Source organism: Platichthys flesus, chromosome 1, assembly GCF_949316205.1.
Source record: "Platichthys flesus chromosome 1, fPlaFle2.1, whole genome shotgun sequence".
NCBI lineage: Eukaryota > Metazoa > Chordata > Actinopteri > Pleuronectiformes > Pleuronectidae > Platichthys > Platichthys flesus.
Window position 1 is genome coordinate 909,274 of NC_084945.1, and position 18,107 is coordinate 927,380.

The window sequence follows — 18,107 nt, forward strand, 5'->3', positions numbered from 1 at the left end:
GCTGCAGGTGGATGTGAGAGGCGCCCGGGACACAGACCAGTTCTCTGCATCATGGCTTCCACAGCGGTGCTCCTGCTTCAGCTGCTCCTGGTCTCACTGGCGTCTGCATCACATCACTTTGGGGGAATGGCGCACTTCACCTACAGAGGACAAAACCCTGATGGAACGTACAAGGTGAGAGATGCAAAGATGACATCGAGACAATGTGTGAATCTGGTCCATGATGGAAATGTCTTATTCGTCTTCATTATTTCTGTTGTATTTTGTTTGTGGGAGCTTTATTTAATATGTATCGATATATTAATAATAGTAGTTTTAGAAACTTTACATATGAAATTCTTAAAGATTTGGATACTGTTAAACTTCCGACTCTCGCCCCTAATTTGCTTTGAACAAGACAAAGTTACAATAAAAACAATAATAATAATAATTATAATTGTTTAGCACTTATCTAGACATGGTTGCAATGTGCTTGACAAAATACACGGGGATAAAACAATGATAAATGGTTTCGTATTTATATAGAGCTTTTCTAGTCTTGATGACTCAAAGCTCTTTACAGTACAGTTTTTAAATTCACACGCACATTCATACAGTGCATCTATTAGCAGCACTTACAAGGCTGGACTTAGGTACTACTGGCAGGTGTTGGTTGTAAAATGTTAGATCGTCAATTTAAGTTAAGGGAGTCCAGAGTTGGAGAAATGTGTTCCTTCGCTTGGTGTTCAAATGTGAGCGGCTGCGTTCTGCAAACAATAATCACCTCCTCAGTTTGAGCAGAGCAACCACCTGGAAGCACAGTGTTCAGTGTGATCTCTCCCTGCAGGTGGACCTTCACAGCAGGTCAACCTCCAGGTGGTGTGGGAACATCTACTGGTGGAACTGCTATGGGAGCAACTGTGGCATTGTCTATAGCAGTCAGTCGGGTATGGTTGACAGGCAGACCAACATATCACAATACTACGGAGACTCTTGTGAGACTGAAACAGTTTTCACGACTAATGTTCTCAGTGACAAACCTTTTCAGATGAGGTGAGTCTATTTAAAGCTACTAACTTTCACTTGTTGCTTAGTGAGACTAAGTTAAAACTGGTTTTATTTCCAGTAAAATCGAGGACTGCGATGGACTTGCTTGTTGTTACTGTCCCTTGAACTGTTTATGTGTTGAACCCATCGAATTCAGGGCGATGTATCTCAGAGAATACATTTCAAACTATAAGAACTCACATCCACCCTGTTCTGAAACCCTACACAGGCTGTAAGTGAGCTACAGGATAGACTCTAAAGCTTTAGTGCTAATCTTAAAATATCTTAATGGAAAGGTTCCAAAATAGATAACAGACAGGACACAATTAGAATAAGAGTAACATTAATAATGATAATAATGATAATCCTAATAATTCTGTGGGACCTCTGGGGAGCAGCTGGCTAAAGTCTGAACAAGGATTAACAGACTGTCATTCTGCAGAAAGGTGGTGGAACCACATTCAAATTGTATCTGTCACAAACACCAACCACACACAGGACCATGTGCACTGGAAGGCTGGCTACGCCTCTCCTTTTACATTACATGTCATTTAGCTGATGCTTTTGTCCAAAGCGACTTACATTTTTAGTACACTCAAAATTTTTGAGGGGCCACTTAGGGGTTCAGTATCTTCGGCATGCAGATGGGGTTGAACCAGCAACCTTCATGTTGGAGAACGCCCGCTCTTCCCCCTTGGCCAAAACGGCTTTAGTTACCTGCTTTAGTTACTTGCTTTAGTTACCAGCCTCAGTTACCGGCCTAAGTTACCTGCTCTAGTTACCTGCTTTAGTTACCGGCCTCAGTTACCGGCCTCAGTTACCTGCTTTAGTTACCTGCTTTAGTTACCTTCTTTGGTTACCAGCTTTAGTTACTTGCTTTAGTTACCTGCTTTAGTTACCGGCATCAGTTACCTGCTTTAGTTACCTGCTTTAGTTACCGGCCTCAGTTACCGGTCTCAGTTACCTGCTTTTGTTACCTGCTTTAGTTACTTGCTTTAGTTACCTGCTCTAGTTACTTGCTTTAGTTACCTGCTCTAGTTACTCAGAGGGAGAGAGACCCTCACAGTCGTTGTTTTCATAGGGTTCTCTTGTCTGGAAGTTTTACTCAAGAACAGAGGATGTTGTACTTTGATAAGATCTGTCAGACAAGTTGTGATTTGGGAATATGGGCTGTATAAATAAAATGTGATTGATTGATTGACCTAACTAAAGTTATTATTCAACACCTTTCTATACTTTTAACTTATTTAATGACTTCTTTTAATCTCTCACCTATTTTACTCTGTTTAGCTTGAAGCTGTGTTTCGGGATTTTGCCTTGATTTCTCTGAGTTTGGTCCCTTAGTTGTTTTGAATGTCTCAGTGAAGCACCTTGAATCTTCTTCTGTGTAAGAAATGTCCTTCATGAATAAAACTGCTTCACCTTTCTGCTCTTAACATGTATTCACTGAATACACTTTGTGGAGCATTCTTTTATTTATCATCGCTGCTTGAACAGTCATGTTCTTACACCTCGATCTGCTCCACACACACCAGGGCAAGTAGCTGCTGTTGGGTGGCAACGGCCAATAATGTTGGCAGCTGGCATCTACTGACTGAAGTAGATCTGGGAAAGAGGTCTGACACCAGTAAACCCAACAGATCACCAGACATCGGCATCCTACCTATCCTCCGGTAAGTCTCCTGCAGATACCTGGAAACCTGTCGACCTTTCACCCTTTTATCACAAACATTGGAGAATTTGAATTTGTTTCAAACACTGATGATTCCATCTTTTGTTATTTTTACTAACTCCTGTTATCGTGTCCATTCAAGAGTTCCTCAGAACTGCCCTCGGACATACAAGCTCACGTCTTTTGATCCTGATGGGGACAAAGTTCAATGTCGGTATGGAAACGTCAGGGGGAGGGAATGCGACTCGTGCAACCTGCCACCAGGCTTCCTCTTAGATCAGGTCAGCTGAGGAATGTGAATCTACATACTTTGTATTTTAATGTATTGATGCTTGGCCTCCCTATAATAATAAATATTGACATTGATAGGGATCTTGCACATTGCACTACAACTACACACAAGCCAACATCTGGGCTTTGGGACTTGAGTTGGTGGTGGAGGATTTCCCACAAGGCTACATCAATCTGCAATACGCAGACGGATCCAGATCCTACAAGGCTCCGATGACCGCGAGGAGACGAAAGAGATCCTATTACCCGAGCACATACCCAACCACAACCTCATACCCAACCACAACCCCATACCCAACCACAACCCCATACCCATACCACCCATACCCATACCCATACCCATACCCATACCCATACCCATACCCATACCCAACCACAACCCCATACCCAACCACAACCCCATACCCAACCACAACCCCATACCCATACCACCCATACCCATACCCATACCCATACCCATACCCATACCCAACCACAACCCCATACCCAACCACAACCCCATACCCAACCACAACCCCATACCCATACCACCCATACCCATACCCATACCCATACCCATACCACACCACAACCCCATACCCAACCACAACCCCATACCCAACCACAACCACAACCCAATACCCTTACTCAACCAGAGGCCCATACACAACCAGAGCCACAACCACAACCACAAGCCCACACCCAACCACAACCACAACCCCATACACAACCAGAGCCGCAACCACAACCACAAGCCCACACCCAACCACAACCACAACCCCATACACAACCACAGCCGCAACCACAACCACAACACCATACACAACCACAACCCCATACACAACGACAGCCGCAACCACAACCACAACCCCATACACAACCACAACCCCATACACAACCACAACTCCATACCCAACCACAGCCTCATACCCAACCACAGCTCCTCTCAGCAAACTTCCTCTGCAATTCTCTGTTCTTGGTAAGTATGTTTACTTTTCCTGACACATGACAATATATTTAATGAGTCAGTTCTTTTGAAGTCATACCAAGCAGAGGTCCTTTTGCTGCTGCTCTGGGCTCAGTGAGATACAAGTCTTTATAAGTGTTGGACCTCTAAGAACGCCCTAATGTGTGACACATGTTCACAAACTACTGAGACGGTGGCTTCCTGTACTTGATAGAATACAGTTATGTGCTTCAATCACTTCCTCAGTGTTTTCAAGATCTTTTGTACTCGTACAACCCTGCATGTACTTTGAGAGCCTCTGGTAGAAGCCTTGAGCTGATCCAGATTCTGGCTGGACTTCCGGGAACACAGGTTTAGAAAAGAGCTCTGAAGCTATGGAGCATCTTGTCTAAGGAAATACAGCAGAAAGAGTCTCATTGTAACACATTGCATGATTTTCATCATTACATTTCTCTCACACGTTTCGTGTTTTTACTGTTTATATTATTTTTGTAATGATTTTTACTTTGACATTTTTGTTTTATTCTTGAGAAGTTTAATTTCTTCACTATGAAATTCTTTGTTGTTTAAAATCCTTGTATTTCCCTTAACTCTGCATTTCTAGCTTTTGAATAACATGTTCTTCATTTAATAAGAAAATAACTAATTTAGTAGTAGCTTTGACTTCATTTAGATTTTACACTAAACAAAAGACTCAGTAGCAGTTTGCTAATTGCTGTTCAATACTTATCGCATTTGTTAAATTCCAGTGGACCCCCCTGCTCCGTCATGTCAGGAGGGAGCTTTCCTGCCCAAGCTTCTGCACCCAACACCTGCAAATGGAGCTCGTTTCCAAGCAGAGGTCAACAAGGAATTGGAAATCAGAGTCAAAGCGCAGGCCACAAATGCAACGTAAGTGAGAACAAACGAGTTCGCTGAGGCCTTGTGGCAACAACACATCTCAGCAAACAAGATAACTGTGTTCTGTTTTCACACAGAATAAATAATATCATGGTCAGTGGGCCGGCGAACATCAGCAAGCACCAGAACACACAGGGAGAGTTTGTCCTCAGGTGGACGCCGCTCCCAGATGACCACGGACAACATTTCGTGATCTGCTTTGCTGTTGAAGCAGTCGAAATGTGAGTCTCGGACTTCAGTTCTCTGTCGTCAGGATCATGTGCATAAGAAACCATCGATTAACTTCTCACATATGTTCACAAATGTTTTTCAGGGCTGCCGTCTATCAGTCCGAGATGAGGTGTGTTATTGTGGAAGCCAGAAGTGAAATCGGTGAGTCACCAGGATACATCACTCTCAACAGTCTATGTTGCTTTAGCACAACTGAAAACTGCATTAAGCACTTTTGACCAGCAGAGGGCAGAACAACACCGGCCTGAACTACACACCATACAATAAGGCTGGTGTCGTCATGCTTATCCTGTCAACAACAAAATAATAGCAGAATTAACATCTAACATACATCAATATGAAATATAGACTAAATATCAGAAATCACATCGAATATTTATTATAATTCTCTACATAAAGTACTGAAAAGGTTACGTGTAAAATGTACTTGTTTTGTTCCAGTTAAATCCCATGTGATCTGCAACGAGTCCTCAATGACAGTATCGGTTGAGAAAGCCTCATTCCCTCGACTCCATGAGGATCATATGCAGCTCAATGATCCCTCCAACACGGCCTGCAGCCTCCAGAGACACTCCAACAGCACTCACATCATCGCCATCATCCCCCTCAACGCCTGCGGCACTCAGATCGAGGTAGCGAGGGCCTCATGTCATCTCACTACACACTCAGTTACCAGTGCTGCTTCTTGTTTGTCGGTTACTGCATGAGGTCTGAATTCATAACTCTCTTTCCTGCAGGAAGACGAGGAGAACCTCATCTTCAAGAACGAAATCACCACAGTGGACAACCCCAGAGACCTGATCACCAGGAAGCACCAGCTGGAGGTGCAGTTCTACTGCCAGTACCCAAAACGAGGGAACGTGTCATTGAGCTTCGTGGCACACAGGACGAACACAACTGTGTGGGAGAAGGGCTTCGGCACGTTCACCTACCAGTTTGAGTTCTACCCTGACAACCAGTTCCAAACCATGATGGATCCAGCAGCATATCCTCTAGAGTACGACATTGGGAACAGGATTTACATGAAGATCAAGGCCACCTCCTCGGTCAACAACACCCAGCTGTTTGTGGAGTCCTGCCGAGCTGCACCTTACGACAACCCCAACTACCACCCAACCTACTCCATCTTTGAAAATGGGTATGAAAACACACTCTACTGTTTGAAGGCAGATGTTGGTTGTCAGGAGTAAAGGTGCCTTCAAGAAAGGACGTAAAACATAAGAGATTTGCAGCTAGCTGGGCCTTTGAGTGATGGTGTGAGTCTCTTTGTCACCTGTGCTCCCCCCAGTGGCATTTAAGTGCAGGGGCACTGTTCTTACCGTGTTTTTTCCTTTCTTCTTCCTTTGAAAAGGTGTCAAATGGATCCAACTCTTCAGATCCACTCCCCCGCTGCCCAGAAGGAATTCAAGTTCAGCATGGAGGCCTTCAAGTTCATCGGAATGCACAATCAGGTCAGCTGTGGATTAGAACTTCTACTGTTTATTAAAAAGGGACAGTGTACATTAATTAATATATAAAATATATATACAGTATATATATATATTACCCATGTACCTATAGTTCAGGGAAACAAAGCATTAAGTCAGGTGCAGAGATGCTTCAGTGTTGATCTTGTTTCTATGGACAGAGCCAGATTAGCTGTTTCCCTCTATTTCCATTCTATGTGCTGATCTAGGCTAAAAAGCTCCTGTGAGAGTGGAGGTATCTAACAAGAAGGTGAATTAACCAATAAGATCGAACTAAATACAGTTTCTAAAAACCTGACACAGTTACTGAGAATGAAGTAGAGCAGAGGTTTGACTCTACATCTGTACGTCTGCTGACAAATTGGGGGCGTGTCTTGTTGTGTTCAGGTGTACATCAGCTGCTCGGTCATGATGTGTGAAGCAGGGAATTCGGACACCAGGTGTTCCAAAGGTTGCATCAACTCTACGTCGACAAGCCCCTCACGCTTCAAGAGAGAGGCTGTCATCCAGAGTGCCAGTCACTTCGTTTCCCAGGGGCCATTGCGCTTACGGAGATCGGCAGAGAGCGTCAGAGCCACAGGTATGACCCGCCTGGAGCACACCTGCCTCGTCAGAATCCCAGCCTGATTTTGGACAAAGCTCGACTCACATTGTGTTTCTCTTTTCTTCAGCGACCAACCTGAATCTGAACCTGGTGTTCATCGCTGGATGTGTTCTTGCAGCCGTCGGCATGATCTGCGGAGTGGTCATGTACAGAGCCAAAGTGTCAAAGGTCAAATACCAACCTCTGCCAACATTTGAGAGTTAAATCAGCAGCGTGTGGGAAATACCTGTTTTATATTGATCACTTCAGACTGTACCAAGTCTTCTTTCATGGTTTTTGTCTGGGGTTTATGTCTCTAATCAGGTGCAAATGTGAGCAGACAGATTTCATATCAACATCCTCGTGAATGTCTTCAGCTTTTTGTAAGGTTTAACTTTTATATTGAACAAATCTGAAAGGTGTGTGGTGTTTACAGGTGGGATCTGATGTGGTTTTATAACGTGTTACAATATGATTCTGATTGAAACGTGTGTTTTTACTTTCCAACACATACATTTCTCATGTGTCTGAATACATATGAGGGTTTATATACTGTATCTCTGTTTCACACACTGAAGTGTTTGTCAATGCAAAGTCATTCAGGGAAGTGTCAGATGGTTGAGTGTGGTTGATGTCGCTCTGAGTTGTATATGCACATTAAATATCAAGTTGCAAACATGTGACCTCCGGATAAGAGTCACCGCCAAACCTCAATTTACAAACTGCAGAATCCAAATGTTAGTCACCTGGAGGAATGAAGCAACAGCACGTGATGCTCTTCAGGTTCAGGGTTGGTCTCCATGGTCATTCAGGCTGCAGCTTCATCATCACCATTTCTTCCTCTGACCATTATTTCATCAATTCATAGAAAATTATCATATGTCAAGTTTTGTTTGATCAACAGTCTAAAGCTGAGATGTGTTTATGTCACTGTCGCCTTTGGGAAACTGGAACTGAATAATAGTTTTTGGTGTTTGGCTAAAAAATAAACAACAAATACTAATCAAAGTAATTTCCTGTGAGTTTTTTTCCACTCAAAAACTACTTATGCTTTTAGTGGTTTATTTCACCTGAATAGTACCTTCTGGTTTCCGATTCAAATAAGACTTAGAGAATACTTTGAGTTGCGTGGCAGGATATTTATGCAATTAGCATAATCCGCGGATTATCTGGGAAAATCATCCCCTTTAGATGGATTGATAGATAGATTACTTTATTCATCCCCGAAGCGAAATTAAGTCGAATAAAATGATAAAAAATATTGAGGTAGGTAGAGAGAATAAAAACAGAAACACAAGACAAATAGGTAGAATCATAAAACACGGGACGAGATGTTAAAACTGTCCATTGTGCCAATAGATGGTATGCTCTCACATGATTTGCCGTGATGTTGACAGAGTGGCATGGGAGATGTATTTCTTAGACTGGGTTAAGATGTCAATTTTGGGACACATCCTCAGTCGTGTGCCTTCGAATCAGTGGGTGTTTCGGCCTTGAATCACTAAACACTCTCATCAAAGGTGGCCAGCTAAAGGGTGATCAAGCCTTAGCTTGTGTCCCATGCCCAATTAAGATTTCCCACGGGACTATGCAAGGCAGGGGCGTCCTCTTCCCTGAGCCAGCCCTACAGCTGACCGCATACCTCATATTCCCTTCTCAAGTTGGAGGGATCTGAATTGGGTTCTCTGGTGGGGATGGGGGGTCATGAAGTTATAGCCCAGCAAGGGTCCTTCCGTTTGATCCAGATCCACTGGCTGCCTCTTTCAGCTGCTTGAGAAACTGCTCTAACGGTCTGTCGCAGAGCCTGTCCATGGATTCCAAGTTCTTTCAGCAACCTGATGGTGGAAGAAGCCATGAATCCTCTGCATCCCATTTCAACTGGTCAGACTTTTGCATTCCAGCCACGCTGAGTTGCGTCTGCTTCCAACTCTGTGTAACGCAGTTTCTTACGCTTGTAGGCCTCTTCAACAGAGTTTTCTCACGGGACTGTGAGCTCTATGATGTACACAGCCTTCCGTGAAGGAGACCAGAGTACCATGTCTGACCTAAGGTTGGTAGAAGCAATCTCAGGTGGAAAAATGAGTTGCTGGCCAATATCGACAAGCGTCTTCCAGTCCCTGGCCATGGCTAGGTGTCCAGTTTCTGGCTTCGTAGGAGGATGCTTGGGCCTTTTCTGTCCCTCCTGGATGAATGTTGTTGTTTTGACGGGATTGCTTGATTTTGAAGGTAATGAATTGGTTGCACTCCTCTTGGTCTCAAGTGCTGCAGCCAGGCTCTTGAGGACCTGATTGTGCCTCCAGGTGTAGCGGCCTTGTGAGAGGCTGGTCTTGCAACCTGTCATTATATGCCTGAGAGTCGCTGGAGCTGGGCAGAGGGGGCAGGTTGAGTCCTCGCCATACCATTGATGTAGGTTTTTTGGTGATGGAAGCACATCATAAACAGCTCTTATGATGAAGCTGATGTTGCTTGCCTCCATTTGCCAAAGCTCACTCCAGTTGATCTTTCTCCTCTCCAGGCCTTCCCACCGCGTCCATTGCCCTTGTTTAACAAGAGAGACAGCCTTTGCACTTCTTGCACTCTCCTCCTGTCTGCGCACCTCCTCGACCACCAGCTTCATACGTTCAGATGTTGTTGCCTTATGGAACGTTGGTTTGCTTGCTGCCAGGCCAAAACCTCCTCTTCCACGCTGGATAGTCCCCACAATCTCTTGGTGTCTCAGGGCTGATGTTGCTTGCTGCACAGCCTTGGATGATGTCCATTTCCGTCCAGTTTGTAGGGGAGGTGCAGCCTTGCTAATGGTCTGGTCTTTGGAGTCCTTCAATGTCATCTGAAGTTTACTTTAGAGCACTTGTCCTTCTCCGTTAGACTTGTAAGAGGTAGTTCAAGGACCCCTTTGCCATAGAGGCCGATGTTACTCAGACATCGTGGGACACCCAGCCATTTCTTCACGTATGAGGTAATGGTTCGTTCCATCATCTCCACTGTTGTTATTGCGACCTCGTAGATGGTGAGTGGCCACATTACCCGGGGGAGAAGTCCAAACTGTAGGCACCAAAGCTTGAGCTTCCCAGGCAGTAGGGTCTTGTTGATGTTCTCAAGGCCGTCGGCGATGTCCTGCCTTACTTGCTGCACTTGATCTTTATCCCGGAGGCTTTCGTTGTACCATCTACCCAGGCTCTTGACCCAGGTTGCTCAGACACTGTTGGTATCGGGTCATCTCCAATGCAGAACCTCACATCTTTAAGCTGACCCTTGACTATGGAGATGCTTCGAGATTTGCTTGGCTTGATTTTCATCCGGGCCCACTTGATGTTATCCTGCAGTTTTGCAAGTAGCAGCCTGGTGCATGCTGCAGTGGTGGTCAGTGTAGTCATGTCATCCATGTATGCTCGGATAGGTGGGAGACGGAGCCCTTCCTTAGTTCTCTCACCACCCATCTCGATGCCCTGATGATGACTTCCATGGCCATAGTGAAGGCCAGAGGTGAAATTGTACAGCCTGCCATTATGCCTACTTCCAAGCGCTGCCATGTTGTTGTGAAGTCAGGTGTTGTGAAACACCATTGAAGGTCTTGAAAATATGCCTTTACCAGTGTAGTGATGGGTTCTGGTATGTGGAAAAAGTTGAAGGATTCCCAGAGGAGTTCATGGGGAACTGAGCCAAAGGCATTGGCCAGGTCGAGGAAGATGACATAGAGGTCTCTCTTGTCCTTCTTAGCTGTTTGGATCTGGTGCCAGATCATACTAGTATGTTCCAGGCAACCAGAGAAACCAGGAATACCTGCTTTCTGTACAGATGTATCAATGTACTTGTTCCTTTCCAGGTAAGTGGACAGCCTCTGTGCTATTATACTGACAAAGATCTTCCCTTCAACATTGAGAAGGGAGATTGGTCGGAATTGACTGATGTCTGTCGCATCCTTCTCTTTCGGGATTAGCACACCACCAGCCCTTCACCATGCCTTTGGTATTATTTCCTTCTGCCACACTATCCTCATAAGCCTCCATAGAAAGCGTAGAACATCCGGGGCGTTCTTGTAGAGCTTGTATGGTACTCCATTAGGCCCAGGAGCCGAGGCCGCTCTTGCTCGTCGGACAACGTTCTCTACTTCCTTCCATTTTGGAGGGTCAGTGTCAGTGTTAATTTTGGCAGCTATTTTTGATTTAGTCTTAGTCTTTTGACAAAAATGCATATTAGTTTTAGTCACCTTTTAGTCATTTTAATCCTTCTTAGTTTTAGTCTAGTTTTAGTCGACGAAAACAAATTCCATTTTAGTCTAGTTTTAGTCAAACAAAAAGGGAGAACAGGTCAGACTGGAGCCGGACACAGAAACTGAACATCGGTACAAACCAACTGCAGCTTCTGCTCTGATCAAGAAGCTGCAGCGCTGATCTCTGATCAGCTGAGACCAGAGAAACTCTGGTTTCCACTGTTTTCATAGTTAAGAAGCAGTGAGTCACTGAGAGGCTGCTCATAGAGAACGAGCTCTGCTTTCACTGAGTCTCTCTGAGCGAGTGCGCGGGGCGGGGGGGCGGAGCTACGGACCGGAGCGCTATCTGGGGCGCAGACACACACACACACAGACACACTCACACGCCCGCTCCCGATACTTCATGACGGCCTGATACGATGATGTTTTAAAAATTATTGTGACTTAGTCAACCACCAACATTTTCGTCTCGTCTCGTCTCGTCAACGAAAATTAAAATAGATTTCGTCATAGTTTTTATTTTCAAAGATTCGTTTTCGTTACGTCTTCGTCTCGTCTTCGTCACGGAAAAAAGGCTGTAACGAATATATTTCGTCTTCGTCAACGAAATTAACACTGGTCAGTGTCCAGATTGAATTCTGGTGGTTGAATAGGTGGGATGTCATGTGGGATGATTATCTGCTCATGCCTTTTCGTGTCCTGGTGGACCTTTTCCAGATGTTCTTCCAGTTCTGGTTTTGGAGTTTTTAGGACAAACTTAAAGGGGTTTTTATAGAACCTTGTTCTTGAGTGTTCCTTCTTCCTATGAAGTTTCATTAAGTTTTCCGCTCTTCGCAAGGTTGCCAGCCGACATTTGACGTCTGCTTGGAGTAGCATGAGACCTTCTCTCTCTGCATCAGAGGCCTTCTTCCACTGCTTTCTCAGCTGCCTTCTCTTTCTGACAAATATATCGATCTCTTGCTGCCTCCTAGATTTGGCTGGCGCGGGTGGGGTCTTGCTACTTCTCCTTTTGTTTACTCCAAAGCGCTCTTCTCCGTAGTGGTAGATAATGTCTCCCATCCTTTCAAGCTTTTTCTCTGCTGATCCTACCTGTTGTTCCAAGATTTTTGTCAGGTCGTTGATTGATTCCCACTCTCTCTTTTCAACAGCTTTGGGCCACTTCACACTCAGTCTGTGCCCTTTGATCTTGTCCTCTTTCAGAGGTCTCTGTGGTTGGGTGAGTTCATCCACCGGCATTTCTGTGCTTGTGTTATCCTCTTCCGTTACAGGGGTGCTGATGCTCTGCGAACTTTGGTTTGCGTCCCGTCGCTGTGCTTCATTCGACTGATTTGACTGGCTGCTTCGTAAGAAGTGCTGGTCAATGCTAGGTCCCTGTCTCTGCTCTCCCAAGCACCTTTTCCTCCCTTGATGGATCCTTAACCCCCTTGCCGATGTTACTCTCTCCCAACCACAGATAAGGTAGATAAGGTGCAGTGGCAAGATGATGGTAATAGTACTGATGATATGCTGGTAATGTTATTGTTAGACAGTATATAAAAATAGTACAGAATATATAGTATATAATATAATATAACAATAAATATTTATATATGATAGTAATTATACCAATATAATAGCAGTATATAGTAGTAATGGCAGCAACAGTATATATAATAATAATAGTAATACATATAATAATAATAATATGTACACATGTATAAATATGTGTATATAGACTTATGTATACAAATAATATACAAAGAGTATGATATAATATGATATGATATATAGTAGAGGTACAAATATAAGTATTTGACTATACAATAGATAATATACTATACTATGAGTGTAAGAATATGTAGACAGAGTGTGCAAAAGACAATATTATTGTATAAAATTATATATATTACATTACATTACATTACATTTCATTTAGCTGACGCTTTTATCCAAAGCGACTTACAATAAGTGCATTCAAACCCGAGGGTACAGACCAAGGACGACAAGAATCAAGAAATTACAATTTCTTCAAATAAAGCAAAACTACAAAGTGCTATAAGTAAGTGCCATTTAAGTGCTACTAAAGTGTTAGTTTCAAAAAGTTGTTAGTGTTTTTTTTTTCTTTTATTTTTATTCAAGGTAAAGTCGGAAGAGGTATGTTTTTAGTTTTCGGCGGAAGATGTGTAGACAGGTCCTGGATGTAGACTGGACCGGATCCGTTCACAGCATGGTACCAAGTACTAGTGTTTTGAACCGGATGCGAGCAGCCACTGGTAACCAGTGAAGGGAGCGGAGGAGAGGAGTAGTGGGAGTGAATTTAGGTTAAAAACCAGTCGAGCTGCTGCATTCTGGATGAGCTGCAGAGGTCGGATGGCAGTAGCAGGTAGACCTGCCAGGAGGGAGTTACAGTAATCTAGACGTGAGATGACCAGAGCCTGGACCAGAACCTGCACCGCCTTCTGAGTGAGAAGGGGGCGTATTCTCCTGATGTTGTACAGCATGAATCTACAGGACCGTGTTGTTGCAGTAATGTTGGCAGTAAGGGAGAGTTGGCTGTCGAGTGTTACGCCCAGGTTCCTAGCCGTCTGAGTGGGGGTTAACACAGAGTTGTCAAAGTTAATAGTCAGGTCGTGGATGGGAGAGTCTTTCCCTGGAAGGAAAAGAAGTTCAGTTTTGTCAAGGTTAATCTTCAGGTGGTGTTGAGACATCCACTGAGAGATATCGGTCAGACAGGCAGTGATTCGTGCTGCTACCTGTGTTTCTGATCGGGGAAAAGACAGGATTAGTTGGGTGTCATCGGCATAGCTATGGTAGGAAAAACCGTGTGAGTGAATGACAGAGCCGAGGGAGTTGGTGTACAAAGAGAAGAGGAGAGGACCTAGGACAGAACCTTGAGGGACCCCAGTAGTGAGAGGACAAGGTTCAGACACAGATCCTCTCCAAGTTACCCTATAAGTGCGTTCATTGAGGTAGGGAGAGAGCAGGGAGAGAGCAGAGCCTGAGACACCGAGGTCCTGAAGGGAGGAAATAAGGATCTGGTGGTTCACTGTGTCGAATGCAGCAGAGAGGTCTAGAAGGATGAGGACAGAGGAGAGAGAGGCTGCTCTAGCAGTGTGAAGCTGCTGAGAGACAGCAAGGAGGGCAGTCTCAGTTGAGTGACCTGCCTTGAAACCAGACTGGTGAGGGTCAAGAAGATTATTGTGGTTAAGATAGGAGGAAAGTTGATTAAAGATAGCACGCTCAAGAATTTTGGAAACAAAGGGAAGGAGAGAGACAGGTCTGTAGTTATTTACTTCAGACGGGTCCAGGGTGGGTTTCTTCAGGAGAAGATTTACTCTTGCCTCCTTCAGAGAATTAGGGAAACAGCCAGTTGACAGGGAAGTGTTGATTAGATGGGTAAGAAAAGGAAGAAGGTCAGGGGCAATAGACTGGAGAATGTGAGAAGGGATGGGGTCAAGGGGGCAGGTGGTCGGGTGGGCGGAGGTTACCAAGGTCAGAACTTGATTGGGAGACAGGGGGGTGAAAGAGGAGAGCGAAGGGGATGAAGATGAAGTATATAGTATCAATATGGTTTATATTCAGGGTGTTCAAAATGCAACTACCTCACAAACCTGTCAATCTTCTGCTGAGAACCTGTTAAAGGTCCCTCGGTCTGGACTGAAGACCAAAGAGGGTCAGCAGAACATTATTTTAAATGATATTTTATTGTCTTTGATGTTTTTCTTTTGTCCTCTTTGTTTTGAAAGGCCCTATATAAACCAGGTACTTCACAGGTACTAGATATCCACCAGATATTTGAATCTTTGAACCATTAGGACCAATAGACATGAACTTGATAAAGATTCTGCATCATCGATACAAATTCTACAGCAGGGGTCTTCAACGTTTTTCAGGCCAAGGACCCCCTAATGGTGGAAAGATGGAGCGGGGACCCCTACTATATATATATTGTATAAAATTGTGATTTATATTAAACTGGGCCTAGTGCCATGTATAAACATAGCTACCCTGTTATTGTGCATTCAGTACTAAGCTATTCAAATATTACACGGGTTCATATGTTCATGTTTTTAATTTAAACATGTGCAAGGGTGGCCATGCCACTGCCATTTATAAACATATACATCTTGCATACAACACTGAGCTATTAAAGTAATTCACAGATTCATGTTTTTATTTTAAACATGCATGTAGAAGAGAAAGTGAATCCTCAAGCCATCTGTGCATGGCACAGATACTCCTACATTACTGAGATGTCGGACCCTGATGGATAGCAAACAACTTATCTAACCTTGGACGGATGGATGTTGTCAGGGAGAGGGTCAAATCAGCCTCACAATATGTTGGATGCATGTTAATGTGTATTTAAAGACATTTAAATTTGTGGGGGAAAAATTGGCTCGAAAATAAATAACAAATTATAACAAATTAAAAAAATTGTCTAATCAACCAAAGAATTTGCGACCCCCCCTGCAGTACCTCCGCGGACCCCCTAGGGGTCGCGGACCCCCTGTTGCAGACCTCTGTTCTACAGTGTTGAACCACAAGATGGTGCTGCTATTCTATTTACAGTGAGTCCATCAATATGTATTGTTTTAAATCCGAAACTTCATGTGCAGCAACTGAATGTAGGTCAGTGAAGAGGCTCTTATATGATCCGTAATAAAGACCCATCACTCTCTACCCACACACATTTCCTTTACTATCCTTTAAGAAAGGTTTTATTTGATTTTCAATCACATTCTACGGTAATTCTAGTTTATTTGTTGCTGCATTGAAATGTTTTCAATTTTTTTATTAAATTACTTTAATTTGAGTTGGTGATATGTGTGTGATATTTGGATCCATGGGGGATTGTTGTTAAATATCTTCATACATGCTCCTCCTCCTCTTCCTCCTCCTCCTGTTGCCGGCCCGGGACTCGCTCTCCTCCCGCTGACTCCAGGCTCATGAGGCGCTAGAGACCCGGAGCCCTCCATTGGCTGTCCCGACTGCCAAGGCTGTCAGGCAGAGGCGACCGGGAAGCAGCGAACCGACGGACCCTCTTCGGTGCAGAAGGCCCGACGGAGCACCAGCGGCTCGGACGGACACGAGTGGAACACAAGCCGCGGCTCGGAGCAGAATCCTCGCTAACGTCGGCTGGAAGTTTCCGAGATGTGGTGACGTGACTCCACCGAGGCGACGGGAAGCTAAGGCTAGCCGACGCGCTAACGCTCCTGGGGAAAACAGGCGGAGTTCCGCACGTTCAGCGGCTCTTTGACCGGTTCAGATCGTGTAAGACACACGGACACGACGCATTCCACCATGTTGTCTACCTCCATCTCCAACAGAGCGGCTCTTTAGAGAAGTATCTGAAAACTAGCAAGCGTTAGCTAACTAGCGGGCTAGTAGCTAACATCCAGACTGACTTCAAGCCGAAGAACTCCGCTTCTTCTGCCTCCACGTCCCCGGCCCGGGTTCTCCTCGAGCGGCTGCCCTTCTACCGGAGGACCCGTGTTCAGTTTGAAGGATTTAACACGGACACGGTACTTCCACATCCAGGGATGCAACCATCCGATCACCGGCTCACTTCATGCTAGCCTGCTAACGCGGAGTTAGCCGGCCGAAGTTGGAATACTGCCCCTGTCCCTGCTCCCTTTGCGTGGGGGTTCGCTGCGAGGCCTTCAGGAAGCGATCCCCTCTCCACAGCCGCGATGCCCCCCCGCCGGTGAGGGGACTCGATCCGCTGAGCGACCCGAGCCGTGTCTGTCCCGCTCGACCTGCCGGGGACACCGTGGACCACCTGGACCTTGTTGTTTACTCGACATCCGAGTAACGTGGCTCTCGAAGACATCTGACATCCCGCTGTTCATTCAAGGTGAGCGACACACACATCAGGCCCGAGGTCCGGTTCTCTGCCCGGGGGGGGGGTCCACCACACTGACAGGAGTGTGTGTGGCTGGATCCCCGTGGAGTGAAGTGTACCTGACTTTATCTGATTTCATCAGCTCGATACCTGCAGGAGGTGTTTCTGATTATTCACGTTGAATTTTGAAAGATGTCACGTGTTGTGTTACCCTCACTCTTTAAAGTCTTTTAAAGTGGAGGTGTCCTGCCGCCACATCTCCTTCCTGCCTGTCATCTTCACCTTCTGACGGGTGCCATGTCCCCTGAGTCACAGTGGAGCCGCCATCTGTCCCTCCTGGATGCGAGGACCCTCCCCCTCCTGGCTGAGCCTCAGTGGCCTGACCTGGATATGGAGGGCTGCTTGTGTGTTTGACTCGGGATGAACCAGGTTAACTTGGTCTCCTTCCTACAGCAGAGATGGTTGTTCCCTCCACACTTGCATTGTACATCTGTAGCTGATTAAACATGGCAGGTTCATTTGCATGGAACCAGCTCTCGAACACAGTCGCTGGACGATGCACTCCCGGTTGAGGGTGGTGCATGGAACTGAGTGCAGTGGATTCTGAAAGCAAATGGCTTTTGGCATCTCAGATGATGCAGAGACTAAGATGAATGTGTGTGTGTGTGTGTGTGTGTGGGGGGGGGGCACTCACTCTGGCTGCAGAGTGTTTTCCAATTTGTAAACCGTGGTTCCATCGTAGGTATGTAAATCCAGCTCACATGAGTCTGGGCTCTTTGTGGAGCACTGGGTCTGCAGACCGGCTCCAACGCCCCAGACCTTCCTGCTCAGCTGTTGCTTCAGACACACCACAGCTCTCCCAGTGGCCTGAGATTTATTTAACCCTCTCTCTTCTTTTCCAAACCATTCCAATGTAGTTTAGTTAGACGGATGAAGGGGCCAAGTGTGTTTTAGTTGT

General features: G+C 45.2%; 2 protein-coding genes across 9 annotated transcripts in view; both read left to right on the forward strand.

Moving 5' to 3' along the window:
• Window positions 1–32: 32 nt before the first annotated feature.
• On the forward strand, window positions 33–8,114 carry LOC133953776 (uncharacterized). Its single transcript, XM_062387900.1, has 13 exons — window positions 33–174; window positions 827–1,032; window positions 2,562–2,699; window positions 2,841–2,979; window positions 3,068–3,947; window positions 4,685–4,826; window positions 4,913–5,056; window positions 5,149–5,207; window positions 5,508–5,698; window positions 5,804–6,204; window positions 6,418–6,517; window positions 6,920–7,112; window positions 7,204–8,114. Exons 1-13 carry the CDS (start codon window positions 52–54, stop codon window positions 7,338–7,340), a joined length of 2,853 nt encoding a protein of 950 aa, XP_062243884.1. The 5' UTR covers window positions 33–51; the 3' UTR covers window positions 7,341–8,114.
• Window positions 8,115–16,216: 8,102 nt separating this feature from the next.
• ppfia1 (PTPRF interacting protein alpha 1) overlaps window positions 16,217–18,107 on the forward strand; it is a 34,559-nt gene continuing 32,668 nt past the window's right edge. For 4 of the 8 annotated variants that reach the window (XM_062388107.1, XM_062388192.1, XM_062388277.1 and 1 more), the window contains exon 1: window positions 16,218–17,161. The gene's annotated coding sequence lies outside the window, so the exon portion shown is untranslated. Of the gene's footprint in view, window positions 17,162–18,107 lie in introns of all 8 variants that reach the window. The other 4 variants (XM_062388026.1, XM_062388587.1, XM_062388440.1 and 1 more) reach the window with 4 other exon arrangements.

Coding starts and splice junctions, on each gene's coding strand:
- LOC133953776 (XM_062387900.1), top strand. CDS start 52: ATGGCTTCCACAGCGGTGCTCCTGCTTCAGCTGCTCCTGGTCTCACTG. Junction 2,980..3,067: donor CAGGCTTCCTCTTAGATCAG/GTCAGCTGAGGA, acceptor TGACATTGATAG/GGATCTTGCACATTGCACTA. Junction 3,948..4,684: donor TCTGCAATTCTCTGTTCTTG/GTAAGTATGTTT, acceptor GTTAAATTCCAG/TGGACCCCCCTGCTCCGTCA.